The sequence below is a fragment of the Macrotis lagotis genome, chromosome 2, assembly GCF_037893015.1.
Source record: "Macrotis lagotis isolate mMagLag1 chromosome 2, bilby.v1.9.chrom.fasta, whole genome shotgun sequence".
In the NCBI taxonomy this organism is placed as follows: domain Eukaryota; kingdom Metazoa; phylum Chordata; class Mammalia; order Peramelemorphia; family Peramelidae; genus Macrotis; species Macrotis lagotis.
The window spans coordinates 255353863-255369766 of NC_133659.1; the positions used below are offsets into that span (position 1 = coordinate 255353863).

At 40.8% G+C, this 15904-nt stretch overlaps 1 protein-coding gene across 1 annotated transcript; it reads left to right on the forward strand.

The window, feature by feature from the left end:
• Window positions 1-2792: 2792 nt before the first annotated feature.
• Window positions 2793-12843, forward strand: LOC141511633 (keratin, type II microfibrillar, component 7C). The gene is made up of 9 exons (XM_074220750.1): window positions 2793-3152; window positions 8350-8558; window positions 9218-9278; window positions 9412-9507; window positions 10462-10626; window positions 10842-10967; window positions 11055-11275; window positions 12081-12112; window positions 12501-12843. The coding sequence occupies exons 1-9, from the start codon at window positions 2793-2795 to the stop codon at window positions 12665-12667; spliced, it is 1437 nt and encodes a 478-aa protein (XP_074076851.1). The 3' UTR covers window positions 12668-12843.
• The last annotated feature ends 3061 nt before the right edge of the window (window positions 12844-15904 follow it).

The following is a 15904-nucleotide window of genomic DNA, read 5'->3' on the forward strand; positions in this document are numbered from 1 at the left end:
TAAACACACCCTTTCTCTCTGAAGTATTTTTCTATTTTGAAAGAAAAACTCTTATCTGTCTTTCTTTAGCTATCAGTTCTCAAAATAACCTAGTATAAAATACTCAACATCTTTTTCAAAATCTACCTTACTTCTGAAACTAAATTTGGGTTTCTGAGCTGCAGTATGTATGAGGCATCCTCAATAAATCTGGCACCAATAAGGTAAGCTTCCATTGGTGCTTAGGGATGGTTGGGGTTGGAGAGATGCCACCTAAGAAGAAGTAAAATGACCTAGATTGAAAACTGGGTGGAACAAATTAGTGAGTACCAGAGGTTGCATCTCCAATCTAGGAAAGATAGGAAAACCCAGTTTAAAAAAGCTTATTTAGAGAAGAGACTTCACCAGACTTCCAATGGTTTCCATGACGCAGAAACATTTAAAGAACTCCTGTTTAGCAGGTCACAAAGACATTTTAAGTGACTTTTTCCTGTTTTTTTAAATGAATTATATTGTCAACTTTCACCTAAAATCTATGACTATGTTATATCTTATTATGAAATTTTGTCTTTATTGGGGAATATTATAAATTGCAACTCCAAAATGACAAGTGAGAAATTTTCAGAGGCATGGGAAAAGTGTGCCCTCTTGGACTTCTCTTTAAAAAGAGATGCTTAGGGGCAGCTAGGTGGCACAGAAGATAGAGCACCAGCCCTGGATTCAAGAGGACCTCAGGTCAAATCCAGTCTCAGACTTAGGCAAGTCACTTAACCCCATTGCCTTGCCAAAAACAAATTAAAAAGTTTAGAATTAGAATAATTGAATTAATAAAAATTATCTCTGGCAGCCTTGTGAAGCATATTGTTTTGAAAATCTTATACAATGATACATAACCTCCACCTCATCCAATTCTTACTTATTCTCTGCTTTTGAATATGGCATACTCTTTCGGAGTCATATTCTAGGCCTTCGTCTCATCCCACCAAATTTCAATGATAGTCTTGATACAAGATATGCCTCATTGGATTGTTATCTATAATTCTTCTTGCTTGTTACCTACCCATTCTTGATATGTGTATGGATTTTATGCAGATTTTGTCTCCTGTGAGTTGTAGGACATATTTACATTCCATTGATCAATCAATCCTAGAAATAACTGGGAACTCAATCAAGCTGAAATACTATGCCCATTCTCTGATAGAATAATTCTCCAAGATAGGAGAATTTCATCATTCAATAAGCATTGCATCCCTACTTGACACATCCTTCCCCTTGTTTCTCCTTCCCTAACTGCTTCCCCAAATCTTCACATCAACAGATAATGCCCTGACTTGAAGTCCTTGGGAGGTCTACAAGGAGATACCAAAGAAGAAGAGTTGGAGAAACTCCATCCCTAAACCTAAGAGGTTTACTACTTGGTTTGTTTTAAAGTCGCTGCCTGATATCTTTAACTTTGAATCTAAAACCTTTCAGGCTCTATAGAACATTGTAGAGGTTTACTCTGTCCTAAGGCATCCCACTCACCCCCCATTCATCTGGGGAAACTTCCATTATGAGAGAGAAAAGAGAGAGTCAAAGCTCAAGGACCAGGACAGATGGAGGCCACTGGCTAAACAGGTTCCATGGTGGAGAAATATTTTCAATCCAAAGGACAATTGGAATGTGACAGTGACTGGTCCAGGAAATCCAAGAGTCAGCAAATTGTCCCAAAACATACCGGAGGCAATAGAGACATATACTAGAGGAGGTTTGTTGGGGAGTAATTTATAGGCTCAGACATTCATGTCAGAGAAGCTCTGATGACAAAAGAAAAACCTCAAGGCATGCTTCCATTGTCTAGATGACAAAGCTTGCTCCTCCCCTGGGCCCATAAAGATAATTGGATACAAAGAACTAGTTGACACAGAGGGCAAAAGAAGAGACCCTAGAAAATAACTCTGAACATCTCTACCTAAATTTAGTTTCAGATCTGCTGCTTAACTATATGTGTGCCATTGATCAAATTATTTAAGTCCTCTGGGCCCCATTTTGTCCCCTAAAACATTGAATGGCTAGACTAAGCAATCTTTAAGGTTCCTTCTATCACCACATCCTATTATCTGATTCCTAATCCTATATTTCTCACAAACAAACAAACAAAGAGTTGCTCTGTGCCACCCTTCTACTCCACCAAATCTTTGAGAACCCAAGTTAACCCCTATATTAGATGAGCCAGTGGAGCAAGGTTTTAGCAGAAAAGGATAAATTTGTTTTTAGGTGTGGGGTCTAAGAAGAGGAGGGACACTTTCCCCCCAAAATATAAATCCCTTTCTAGAAGGTTAGGTCACAGTTTACATTTTCTCCCATACAAGAAAGAAACAAAAATATCCATTTTTTCCCCCTCTCGTGAGTCTTATTCTTCCATGGAAGGGGTACTGATCTAAGTAATGGAGGAAAGAGAGAAGAAGGGGGAAGAGTATGGGGGTGCATCTACAACTGCCAACTACTAGGAAGCCCTTTGCCTTTTGCACTTGGGGCAAAGAGAAAGTGTGACTGGGGAGGGGGGAAGCTTATAAAGGCTTTGAAGATGAAATGGGATCTGTGGGTCCAGGAATAGTGGTTGTTGACACAGCCATACCAGAGAGGCAAGCTAAGTTGGTTCTTAAGAAGACAGGAGTGATGCCAAGCCAATAAAATGCACCTATCATCACCTTTCTGCTGCCCCCTTTAATACAGCTCCCCTGCCAAATAAAAAGGCAGTGCCACTGCTCAGATCCCAGAAGCATTTGTCAGATTCTCATCCACCTGCGCCAGTGCCTTCTGCCACCTTCACTATGACTTGTGGATTCGGCTCCAGAAACTTTAGCTGTGCCTCAGCCTGTGGGCCCCGGCCTGGCCGCTGCTGCATCAGCGCTGCTCCCTACCGAGGGGTGTCCTGCTACAGGGGACTGACCAGCTTTAGCAGCCGCAGCATCTGCGGGGGATACCGGGCTGGCTCCTGCGGCCGCAGCTTTGGCTATCGTTCTGGGGGAGTGTGCGGGCCCAGCCCCCCCTGCATCACCACCGTGTCTGTCAACGAGAGTCTCCTGACCCCCCTCAACCTGGAGATTGACCCCAACGCTCAATGTGTGAAGCATGAGGAGAAGGAGCAGATCAAATGTCTCAACAGCAAGTTCGCAGCCTTCATCGACAAGGTCAGTGTCATAATCCCTTAGGTTCCTATGTTCTGAACCTTAAGGGAAGACAAATCAAGAAGGGAAAAGGGCTACTACTCTTTGAGCACTTTTAGTCTGGTTGTAGAGGAGTTGAAAGTGAAAAATAATAGAACAGACATTGTGGATAGGGCCTTGGGTTTGCAGTCAAGAAAACCTGAATTTAACTCCTTGCTCAGAAACTTAGGAGCTGTGTGCTCTTGGACATGATACCCACCTTCTCTGTTCCTGTTTCCTCATCTATCAAGTGATTCAATGTCTCCCAAGACTAAATCTATGATGGTAAAATACAAACATAGATGAGAGACCAGGACAGAATTAGGCACAATTGGACAGAGACAGAGAAGGAAGCCTGGACACCTGGAGAACATGCTCTAAAGTTTTAGTTGGGAATTGGAAAATTTTAGTCTGAAGAAGAAAAGAATGGATGGGGGTGAGGCTAAGATGGTGTGTGCCTGTGGACAAGTCATTTAACTCCTCTGAGCCTCAACTTCTTTATCTGTAAACATTAGGGAGTTGGACTAGACATTCTCTGAAATTCTTCCCAGCTCTAGGTTTATTAGCCTATGAACTTAGGGGAGAGAGATTAAACTTGTTTCACTTGACCCCAGAGAGCACAATGAGAGGTAATGGGTAGAAGATGATGAAGGGAATACTTCCACTGTGAAAAACTTGCAAGGGATCAAATCTGTTCCAAAGTTGAATTATTAATCTTTGTGAGATAGTGAGTTTCCTGTTTCTGGAACTCTTCAGAGAGATTGGATGAAAACCTCTGAAGGAAGAGGGGATTGTAAATATAAACTAGACAGGATGATCTCTAGTGTCTTTCTACTTCTCTATCTACTCTGTTACACTTTAGGCTTCCTGGAGGTGATCATTTTCATTCCAGGGCTTGAAATTGGTATTTTTAACCTTTTGTAAACCAGAAAGTAGCTATCTAAGAGGCAGCTAAAGTGTCAGTGTATGGATCATCAGGAAGACCTGAGTTCAAACGTGGTCTCAGTAATTTACTAACTGGGTAATCCTGGGCAAATTACTTAATCCCTGTTTGCTTCATTTTCCTCATCTGTAAAATGTTCTGGAGAAGAAAATAGCAAACTGTTCCATTATCTTTGCCAAGAAAATCACCAATACAGTATTGGCATACTATATGGTACAAGAGGTCATGAAATCAGTCAGACATGACTGAACCACAACAAAACAAGTGGCCATAGTATTCCTGTGGAATAGAATTTTGGTTCATGACCATAGGATGATTCCTGAAATTCTCTCTAAGAAAGTCATCATTTACCTTGACCATAAGAATGTAGATCAAAAAAGTGTTTGGTCCAGTGTCTTTAAACAAATCAAAATGATGACAAAATAGGGAGGGGATCTATTCTTAAAGGAATCAGATGTCAAGAATCCTAGAAACTGTTGGAGAAAACCTTGGAGATCATATAATCCAATGTCTTTATTCTACAATTGAGGAAATTAAGTCTCAGAAAAGTAGAATTATAACTAACATTTATATAGCACTTCATGGTTTACAAAGTTCTTCTATAGGAATGGCACCTCATTTGATCCTCCCTACAACCCTGGAAGGTAGATGCTTTTTACAGATTACAGATGTTTTCCAGATTAGGACTGACAAAGATTAAGTGACTTATTCTGAGTCACACAGTTAGGAGTGTCTGAGGATTTGAATTCAGGTTGTCCTGACTCTGATTTCAGCACTCAAACCACTGTACCATCTCCTAGGAATAACTTGCTCACAAAGGTAATTAAGTAACTGAGTGGAGGTTCATACCCAGGTGTCCTTTCATGTACAGATCTTAATAACATTTGTTCTTCATTTAGAAGAAGACCACAGCATCAGGGGAGTAATGCCATGACAAGAACATGAGTTGGATTTGAGTGAGGGGTTGCTGTGCTAAGTCGCACTTTCTCCTCCAGAGTCATCTGGGTCCAGTGGCCAGAAAAGAATCAGGACAACTGGAGGTGGCCCTGGATGTGAGGCAATCAGGGTTAAGTGACTTGCTTAAGACCACATAGCTAGTTAGTGACAAGTGAGACTAGATTCAAACTCCCATCCTCCTGTCTCCAAGGCCAGTGCTCTTCATCACCTAGCTGCCCTTGCACAGGTCACAGGAATAATGTGAAGCATTCTTTCCATTAAACCTTAATATCATTGACTGTCTTTGACCAGAACCATATTGAATTTCACTCAGGAGAGGAAGGAACCATCATCTTTTATCTTCACTGAGGACCAAAAGAAATAGTCCAAAACTGCAACGTGAAGACTTTAGAACAGATGAAAGTTAAGAAAAATTTATCAAAAGAGGAGAGTCATTAGAAAAGGGGAAAGATGACTAAGAATCTCCTTCTTTGGGGCACTCTAAAGCAAGAGAAATTGCTATGTATTCAATGATTTAAATGGAATTCTGTCTAGAACCAGGAAAGGAGGTGGGTGGGATTACAGAAATCCCTTTGCTCTTCAGTCTATGGTCATTGCTTGCAGTGGACTCAGAGGTTGGAGAACTGGGTTGTAGTTCTTCCATAAAGGTATTGTGTGACCTAAGGCTTATTGCTCAGCCTCTCTGAGTTCTGTCTTTCCAGCTTATCAGATGAAGGGGTTGAACCAAATGTTTTTTGATGGTTTTTTCAGCTCTCATATTCTGCTGATTCTAATTGTATTATTATGAATCAGGCAAACACTTTGTTCATTGTTCAGCCTTATTATTCACCTTCTTTTTGGCATGAGTTTGGGAGGTATGATTTAATTGAACAACATTATGTCAGGTATGTGCTGTTTGGCAAAAATAAAAAAAAAAACAACTCGACAGAGTTCTTCCTCCTCTTCTGATAGGTAGTTACGTCTTATTGATTCTATCTGAATAATAAAAATTAATTCCATTTAGTAGAGTTTCAGGATGGACAAATTGTCTTCCTCACATAAAGCCATGAAGCAATCTGTGTAGTAAATCCTGTTATGTCCATTTTACCAATGAGTAAATTAAGGCCCAGGAAGCAATCTTCTCAGGATAAGACATTTAGAATCAGACATTGTAGAAGTAAATCCTTCTCAAACCCAGGTCATCTAACTTCACGACACATTTTCCATTAAGCTAGGCTGCCTCCTTTGTCAATATTTTTTTAATTCCTCTCTGCCATTCTTCTCTTCCTGGTTCATCTTAGCTCAAGTTCCTTCAAGAGTCCCTGATTAGTATTTCTATAGACTCCTAACAGTTTCCTCTCCAACAGTCTCTCCCCTCTGCAAGTCAAGTCAAGTATTTACTTACTTACTTATTTTTTTATTTTAGTTTTTGCAAGGCAATGGAGTTAAGTGACTTGCCCAAGGCCACACAGCTAGGTAATTATTAAGTGTCTGAGGTTGAATTTGAACTCAGGTCCTCCTGACTCCAGGGCCAGTGCTCTATCCACTGTGCCATCTAGCCACTCCAACAAGTATTTATTAATCAAGTGACAGGTACTAATGGGATATAAAGAAATGCAAAAATAACCCTTGCTCTCAAGAACTTTGCAGACTAATGGGGGAAGACAAGTATGAATAAGATATATATGGACAAATTGGAGATCTGAGAAGGAAAACACTGAATTAACTTCTTGAAGACCTTTTACCTTATATTTGAAGGAAGCCAAGGAAATTAGGAGGTAGAGAGGAGAAAAGAGAGAATTCTGGAGTCAGGCAATTGAGTGTCCTGTTACAGAAGGAATAGAAAGTTTCCAACTCATACCATTATAGACCAGCAAAGCAGAGGTCTGAAAATATCATTTTCTTCCCAGAAAACTTCCATGGCTCACCATTGCTTGGAGAGTGAAATACAATTTCCACAGGCTGGCATTTGAGAAGTGCCACTATTTGTCAATACTTTACCTGCTGATCTTTACTCCAACATGATTCCATTTTATACACTCTTCTCTACAGTCATAATGGTTTAGGAACTCTTCCCCAATTTCATTCTGTCTCTTCCCCCTCCACCTACCCCATCCCCCAGTCCTCCTGGGGACTAATCTCTTATATTAATTTAATTATCTTATATTAATTTCTCTTTTTTCAAGACTCAGTTCATTTATCACCTCCTGTAGAAATCTTTCACATGTGTCCCCAGTTGAAAATCTCTCCCTCCTAAAGTTTCTTTGAGTCCTTTACCTGGCTCTCTCTTTTGTGCCTATCACATTCTACCTGGTTTCATATTAATTTGTGCGCTTGTCCTGTTCTCCCATTGGGTTGCAAGTTTCTGGACAGAAGGGCTGTGTAATTCTCAACAACTAACATGACTTGTGAGCAGTAGGTACTTAATAAGGGTTTTCTAGGACATCATATGGCTGTTCTTGGAATCAGGAAGACCTGCATTTGAATCTTGTCTCAAATACTTTTTGACTAGATAACTTTGGGCCAGTGACTTCCCTCTGCTCAACCTCATTACCCTCATCCATCACAGAGATACTCTAAGGTTTCCCCCTCCCGAGAACATTTTTTTCCCTTTCTTTTTTTTGGAAGGGGTCATTCCTGGCCTCTTTGCCGCTTGTCTCTCTTATATTAATTTAATGACTTGAATGGACATTGCCTCAGTCAAACTGTAACCTGGGAAAGATCTAGCTTTAAAAAGTGAAGGTCTTCCACTGCATACATAGTCATCCCCAGTTGTCCTGATCCATCTCTCTGGCCACTGGACCCAGAAGTCTCCAGAGGAGCAAGTGAAACTGGTGACTTTGCACAGCACCTCCTTACTTAAGTTCAACTCATTTGCATGTCATGACATCACCTCCCTAATACCATGGTCTTCTTCAAGAACAAAGGATAAATAACAACAGCCCTCATCTATAAAATAGAGATAATATTAATAACTATGCCGTAAGTTTATTTTTAGAATCAAATGAGAAACAAAGCATTTTGTGAACCTTAAAATAAATGTTAGCTATCATTAAACTCTAAGACCTCTGAAGATGCTATAGGTTTTGGATATAGAAGGAACATTAAGTCAACTTTCTCATTTATCAACTGAAATAGCTGATGTACAGAGATGCTGAGTTGTCCAAGTCTACAGAGGCAAGAAGAATTTGAACCTAGATTCCCATATCACCAGATCCAGTGCTCTTTTTATTATTTTTATCCTTGGTATAATTGCACAGTCCCAGAGATAGATGCTCAGACTTTTTGTCCTTGGCATTGCAGGTACGATTCCTGGAGCAGCAGAACAAGCTTCTGGAGACCAAGTGGCAATTCTACCAGAACCGAAAGTGCTGTGAGAGCAACTTGGAGCCCCTGTTCCAGGGATACATCGAGACCCTGAAGCGAGAGCTGGAGTGTGTGGAAGCTGACAGTGGGCGTGTGGCGTCTGAACTCAACCATGTGCAAGAGGTCCTGGAGGGCTACAAGAAGAAGTGAGTAACTCTTGGGGAGTGGGAAAGTTCCTTCGCATCTGCTAAGAATGCACCCCTCAGGGCAGCTAGGTGGCAGTGAATAAAGCACTGACCCTGCAGTCAGGAGGACCTGAGTTCAAATCCAACCTCAGACACTTAATAATTGCATAGTTGTGTGATCTTGGGCAAGTCACTTAACCCCATTGCTTCACAAAAAACAAGCAAACAAACAGAAAGAATGCTCCCTTTAATCAGGTTGGCAATACTGCCTAACATGCTCATTCCAGGCTTACTAGGGCTAGGGCGATGTGAGGGAATTTTAAAATTCTCTTTGTTTTCAGAGAAGTAACTCCTTGGGTAATGAAAATGAGTAAAGTTTTGTGATGGGATAAGGTCTGGACAAAAAGCTCCCAGGTATCCTGGTTCTTTCTCTCTTCCAAACTACTCTCTACCTGGGGATCATGGCCCATACAAAGTAAAACTGCATTGGGAAGGAATGGATTTGACCATCATCCAGGCTCAGTGGCTCCTTAGGAGCCACAATGCTAGGAGAAGAGGAAGGTGTCCTGGGAAATTGGGGCAATGTCTTCTGAGGACTTATCTGGTCTTATCTGTCTAGATGACTTAAAACCATTTTTTGAGATTTGTTCAAAGCCTGGGCTTTTTCTCTCTCACCTCAGGTATGAGGAAGAAGTCGCTCTTCGAGCTACAGCTGAAAATGATTTTGTGGCACTGAAGAAGGTGAGTGACTAAGAACCAGGGACCAGAACCTGATCCTTCCTCCTCTATCCTATACCAGTCTCTATAGTGTCTTTCTGGTCTTCTACAACGTAGATGAATTTTGGTCACTTGTCTCCCCACAATCTCTCAACAGGAGGTAGACTGTGCCTACCTAAGGAAGTCAGACCTGGAAGCCAATGCTGAGGCACTGACAGAGGAGACCAACTTCTTGAGAGCTCTGTTTGAGGAGGTGAGAGAGAGGTCAAGTATTAGGGGTTAGGGTACCCAGAGTATTATTGTAACAGAAGATTTGGCAACATAAAAGAATGGCTTGCTGTTTTGGTGTTAGATATTCCACTGCTTCCCACCCTGTCCCCTACTGATCTGCTCATACAGCTGAGATCCTCAGTCTGTACTCCTTTCCTCTCTCTCTCTCCTTTTCCTCCCTAACCTACTTTCTTTCTTCTTCCCTCTTTCTCTCTTATTCCCTCTCTTTCTTCATATGCCTGTTCCCTACTTCTCTCTTTTCTTCCCTCTCTTTCCTCTCTGGTTTTTCCTCCCTGCCTGTGGCCATCTTAGTCCTGCCCAGACCATCCAAGGTCACTACTTAGTGCCAGCTATAGAAAATAACCAGGTTTGAGATTGAAATATGGGTAGAAGTAGTGAATAGAAATGGGGTGGAAAGGGGAGACAGGGCTTCACTCTCTGGATTTAGTAAAGAAGAGTCTAGGATCAACTAAGGGCATTTCCCCCAAGGTGGCAGAGATTAAGATGAGTAGAATATTCTCAATGGGCTAGAGTTAACTCTCCTTTCTCTGGGATGACAGATAGAAGCAATAGCATATAAAATCTCATGCCATGAAAAACCCCCCAAGCAATTCTGTTGTGTGGAAGATTATCATGTTTTTTTCTGACAGTTATTTCCCTTCTTAATTCTTTTGGGGTAAGAGAAGGGTAAAATGGGGCCATGAACACTGGCCCAAATGGAAAACAGTGACTAAGTCTAGAAAAGGCTTAGGGACAGAGAGACAATGGGTCAAGAAATAACTGGGATTAAAATCAAAGCATCTGTAGATCTGATAAGAAATCAGAAATGGGGCCCATAGTGGACATGTCTGAAAGTAAGATGGAATGCTGAGAAGGATCTACAGAGATAGAATTCCATTTTCAACAAACTTTTGACCATCTCTTTCTGACTTTGTAGGAGATCCGAGTTCTGCATTCCCATATCTCAGACACCTCTGTGGTAGTAAAGATGGACAACAGCAGAGATCTCAATATGGACTGTGTCATTGCTGAGATCAAGTCTCAGTATGATGACATCGCCAGCCGCAGCCGGGCTGAGGCTGAGTCTTGGTACCGCAGCAAGGTGAGTAGGCTTCCCTTTTCTCCCAGATGGAAGTGTAGTGGGAAGGTTCATGGATGGTCTTTGGAAAGGACTTGCTCTTTATGGAGGCACCTTTCCCAGTGTGGTTTAAAGGAGGAACAAAAAAGATGATTGGGGCTAGTCAATGGATGAGATAAGTTTTTGATTTTTGTTTTTCTCTCATCTCCACTTTCCTCTTCCTCTTCTTACCCTTACAGTGTGAGGAGATGAAGGCCACAGTGATCCGCCATGGGGAAAGTCTGCGCAGGACCAAGGAGGAGATCAATGAGCTAAACCGCATGATCCAGAGGTTGACTGCTGAGGTGGAGAATGCCAAGTGCCAGGTAAAGACACAGATCACATTTGAATAGAAATGTACTAGGTTAAACCATAGACCACTGAGCTAACTTGTCTTCTTGTACCCCTCCCAGAATTCCAAGTTGGAGGCTGCTGTGACACAGTCTGAGCAGCAGGGTGAGGCTGCCCTCAATGATGCACGCTGCAAGCTGGAAGGACTGGAGGAGGCTCTGCAGAAGGCCAAGCAAGATATGGCTTGTCTATTGAAAGAGTACCAAGAAGTTATGAACTCTAAGCTGGGACTGGACATTGAAATCGCCACCTACAAGCGTCTGTTGGAGGGCGAGGAATTCAGGTAGGGACCCCTAGACCAAGTTCCAAGTTTAATTCCAAATAATTCCCAAGGAATGGCGAGAGAAAAATTTCCTAATATATTTCTTTACCATAATTAAATTACCATTATAAAATTTATAAATAAAAAATGATGAACGAATGATAAACTAAAGTTTCAGTAATTAAAGTAGTGATCTCTTTAAAGAGAGGAGTGAGGGAAGAAGTGGTGACAGCACAGATAGGAAATAGTAAAGTTAAAAATAGAGTCAGGTGAAAGGAGAAAATCTCTGATCACATTTCTATCTAGATTAAGGAAAAAGAGAGGGAAAAAAATGGATTTCCAGAATACTCTAATGAGGTCTTGATTATGCATTAAAATGACCCCTTGACCACCACCACCCAGGAACTAATCTAGAGAGTATTCAGAGAAAGCAGGCATCCCAGACATTGGTAGAGTAAATCAATCAATAAAGATTTAAGTACCTATCAAGAATTAGTCATTGTTCTAATTGCTAGGGATACCGAAAAAAAAGTCAAAAGACAGCCTCTGCCTTCAAGGAGTTTACAGTTTAGTAAGGTTAAGCAATGTATTTGCCCAAGATTCCACAGGTAGTAAAAAGCAGTATCAAGATTTCAGGCCTTCTGACCCACAGATCCAGGGCTCTTTCCACTAGGGGTACCCAGGTATCCTACCTTCCCCCCCCCCAGTCCCATCTCTCTGGCTTCATCTGTTCATTTCCCCTTCCTGGAAATGTATTAACTGAGACTGAGTAAATTGGAATTCTATTCTGATATCTCTTTTCTCTTCTTCATTCTCTTCTCTTCAGGCTTTGTGAAGGTGTTGGTGCTGTGAATGTCTGTAAGTAATTTTGACTTTGAAAGGAGGGATTGAAGTTAGACAAAAGGGACTTCTTGACTTAGAGGGTAAAAAGACCTTGCAAAAGGGGCTTTCCCTAAAACCAATCCAAGAAGGAATGCTCTGGTTAGGCATAGGAGAACAAGCCAAGTCATAGACCAACTTTAGCCTCAGGAAGGACTTCCCAGATTGAAAAATGGGAAGATATTGAAAAGGGGTAGCAAGGAAATGGCTACAATGTCCTTCCTGGGAAGTCTGGTCAAATTAGAGGGACCCTTGTTAGTTGAGAAATGACTAGTCCTGCTTGGAGTTGGCAGCTTGAAAATGGTGACTTCCCAAGTAGGAAATCTACCTTGCTCTGAACCCTCTTCCTATTTTCTTATTTCTACAGGTGTGAGTAGCTCCCGAGGTGGTGTCACTTGTGGTGACCTTTGCCAATCCGGCTGCCGACCGGTCACCGGCAGTGTCTGTAGTGCCCCTTGCAGTGGGAACCTGGTAGTGAATACTGGAGTGTGTGCGCCCTGTGGATCCCTCAACACCAGCTGCGGAAGATGCTAGATGGAACCAGATAACCAAAGGCGCCCTTTCCATCATCTCCAGATGTACCCTATTCTCTATTCACCCCATCCTTAGATCTCAGCCTCCTAAAACAGCTGTTTTGCTACCTCGTGTTCTGAGAATACAACAAACTCCCCATTCCCTTCCACCTTTGATCTTCTAGAGACATAGCTCTGATGGTAGGGAAACATTTACAACCCCTTTTTGATCCTGGATCCACTGAGAATAAAGGGGTTTGAATACAGGGTATTTTCAATTTGCCTCAGGTCCTTCTCAATGAATAAAATGTTTATCCAATAAACTTGGGGAGTCTTTTTGTCACTGAAATGAATGGTTTCATTGTGATTTCTCATCCAGGTGATGACTACTGGGAAGGGAACATTCTCACTGGAATAGCAAGCCCTGTAGAGCAAGACAAAGCAGAGAATGTCATTGGTATGACTTTAGGGTTATAGATTCTGATAACTTAGATTCAGAGAATTTAGAGATCATCTAGTCTGACTTCCTCACAGATTAGGAAATTAAGGAATATAAAAATGAAGTAAAGTGACTTGTTCAATATCATACTAAATAAGGAGCAAAGCTAGGATTCAGCATCAAGTTCTCCGACTCCAAATCCAGACTCATTCCAGAAATCTTTCTAGGATAAGAGCAAACTAGATTTCAAAGATGAGAAAGTTTAAGATCTTGTCCTGCCCCAGTCTCCAGGAAGATAGAAGGTCTCAGGATCAAAAACCATAAAACAAGGCAGCTCCATTCTTCTCTTCAGTCCTAGGGATTGCTGGGCAAGGAATCCCTAACTAGCCTCTACTTGCTTTTTTGTTTTGTTTTGTTATTTTTCCAATTACATGTTATGAAAGTTTTTCAACATTCATCCACTTTCATGTTTATAAGTCACACATTTTTCCACCACCCTCCTTTCCTACCCCCCCCTTCCCTCTGGTGAAAATTGTGCATGTACATCTGTGTTCAACATTAGACTCTACTTATTGGTCTGGATTAGTTTAGATTTCATTACAGAAAGTTCGGTCTAGAAAGCAATCATGGATACAAGGTAGACATAGTCCTGAGAAGTTTTGTTGGAGGCTGAGGGAGAAAGGATGGTGGTCTCAGAATGGCAAACAGTTACTGAAAGGCAACACAGTCCTTTAGAAAGTCTCTTCATTTATTTAGCAAACATTGATTAAGGGCTTAATATATACAGATTGTGTAAGGTGCTAAGAAAAACAAAACCATTTTTGTAAGATTCAGCCCTTGACACCAAGGAGCAAAAGAATGAGGGTCATAAGATACTAACACAGATCATGGTAACATACAATGGCTCGAGCCCTAATCCTCTGGACTGATTGTGTGGGAAAGAGATCTTTCCCATATTTTAAGGAAAAATCATGTCAGCCTGCATGGCAGGGATCTTACTAGATTTTTATTCCTATCATCCATCATCCTTTGGTGGAAGGGTCCTAAGGATCTTCTAAAGAGCTTTCAACCACTTAAATAGATTTAGGATCATCACTGGAAAAATTGACCCTAGAGATTTAAGATGCCTGGCCTAGGTAGCACTGAACGAAGAGCTTAACAAAAAAAGCAATATAGCTAGGGGTTGAAGGGAGCATCATAGAGATACCTTCTTTTTTAATCTCATCTCTTGGCACTGAAGGACTCTTACAGTTTGAAATAATGAAGCAAACCTTTCATTGGCTGCTGAGAAGGAAGAAGCAATAAAATGGTTGAACTTTAAAAGGACATTTACTTCAAATCTGTTTTCCCTTTCCAGCTATGGGGCTATTTTGAGGCAATTTGCACTATCCATGACCCTAGTCACCATGAGGTTCTGAGCAGTTGATAACTCCAAACCCAAGATCCAGTTCCTCTCAGAAGGATGTGGGCCTTAACTAATAAGACTAAGCTAACCATCTAGCTAACTTGTTTTACCATGTTCAGGGCATTTTTCTAGGAATACAAAAATAAATGTTTGTAATACAGTGAAGAGATAAAATATGAACACTGATAGCAAGATAGAAAATGAAAAATACTGAGAGATACATGTACCAATTGCTATGAAATCCTTCAAGAAACAGATCACTTTTATTATTATTAATTATTTTTTCCAATTACATTCAAAAATAGTTTTCAACATTCATCTTTTTATATGCTTTTGAGTTCCACATTTTTCTACCACCCTCCCTTTCCTCCCCCTACTCCATGGCAGTGATTAATCTGAAATAAATTGTACAAGTAAAATCAAGTTTAACATATTTCCAAATTTGTCATTTTGTAAAAGATGAATTAAAACTAAAGGGAAAAACCATGAGAAAAAAGAAAAAAATATAAAAGAAGTTTTAAACTCCATAGCTTTTCCCTCTGAATATTGAAATCATTTTCCATCACAAGTTCTTTTAGAATTGTCCTTGATCACTGAACTGCTGAGAGGAGCTTTAGTCTATTATAGTTGATCAAGCATATCACATCTAGTAATCTCTAGAGTTAACTGCATAACGTGAGCTTCTGGGTCCCTTTACCCTCCTGAGACATTTTTTCTTTATTTCCAATTTCTCGTCTCCTCAGATTCAGCTCTTTTCAAGGAACTGGCTCACTTTCTCTTATCATCATCATTGCAATATGCCTCCAATTTCATCTAAATCATACACGGCTATTCTCCCCTTACCAGGCATAGGTCATTCTTCCCATCTTCTCTCCTTACAGTCCCATTACTATCTCTCTTTTAAATTTCAGGAAGCCTTCCCTTATTTAACCCCCATTCAGTTCAGTTTCACCCCATTATTGAGATCCTCCTATTCCTAAGATCTCTCACCTAACTCTGAGGTTCTATAATTCTATGCCCCTTCTGCCATGTGTCTGTGACTGTCTTAGCGTGGGAGTTCCTAGAGGAAAGTGTCAATGGATGTTGAAGTAGGACCAGCCATAAGTGACATTTTAAAGTAGACAAAGTTTATTCTCACTGTCATGAATCACCACTATGTTATATCAGTGCTTTAATCAATTTATGATCTTATCAATGAAGAGACCTCTTCCAATAGTAAAAATCATACTGCACAATGCCTTCTTATCCTTTATTCATTGGCATAAGTGCACTTCATGATAAAGGAGAGGTAATCTTCTTTTGACATGGACACTGATGAAGCACATAGTCTAATCTGTCAGTTATACTCTCATTCTCCACATAACCAACATAGTTCATTTTCTGATCATACATATTTGATGGCCTCCTTAATGCCA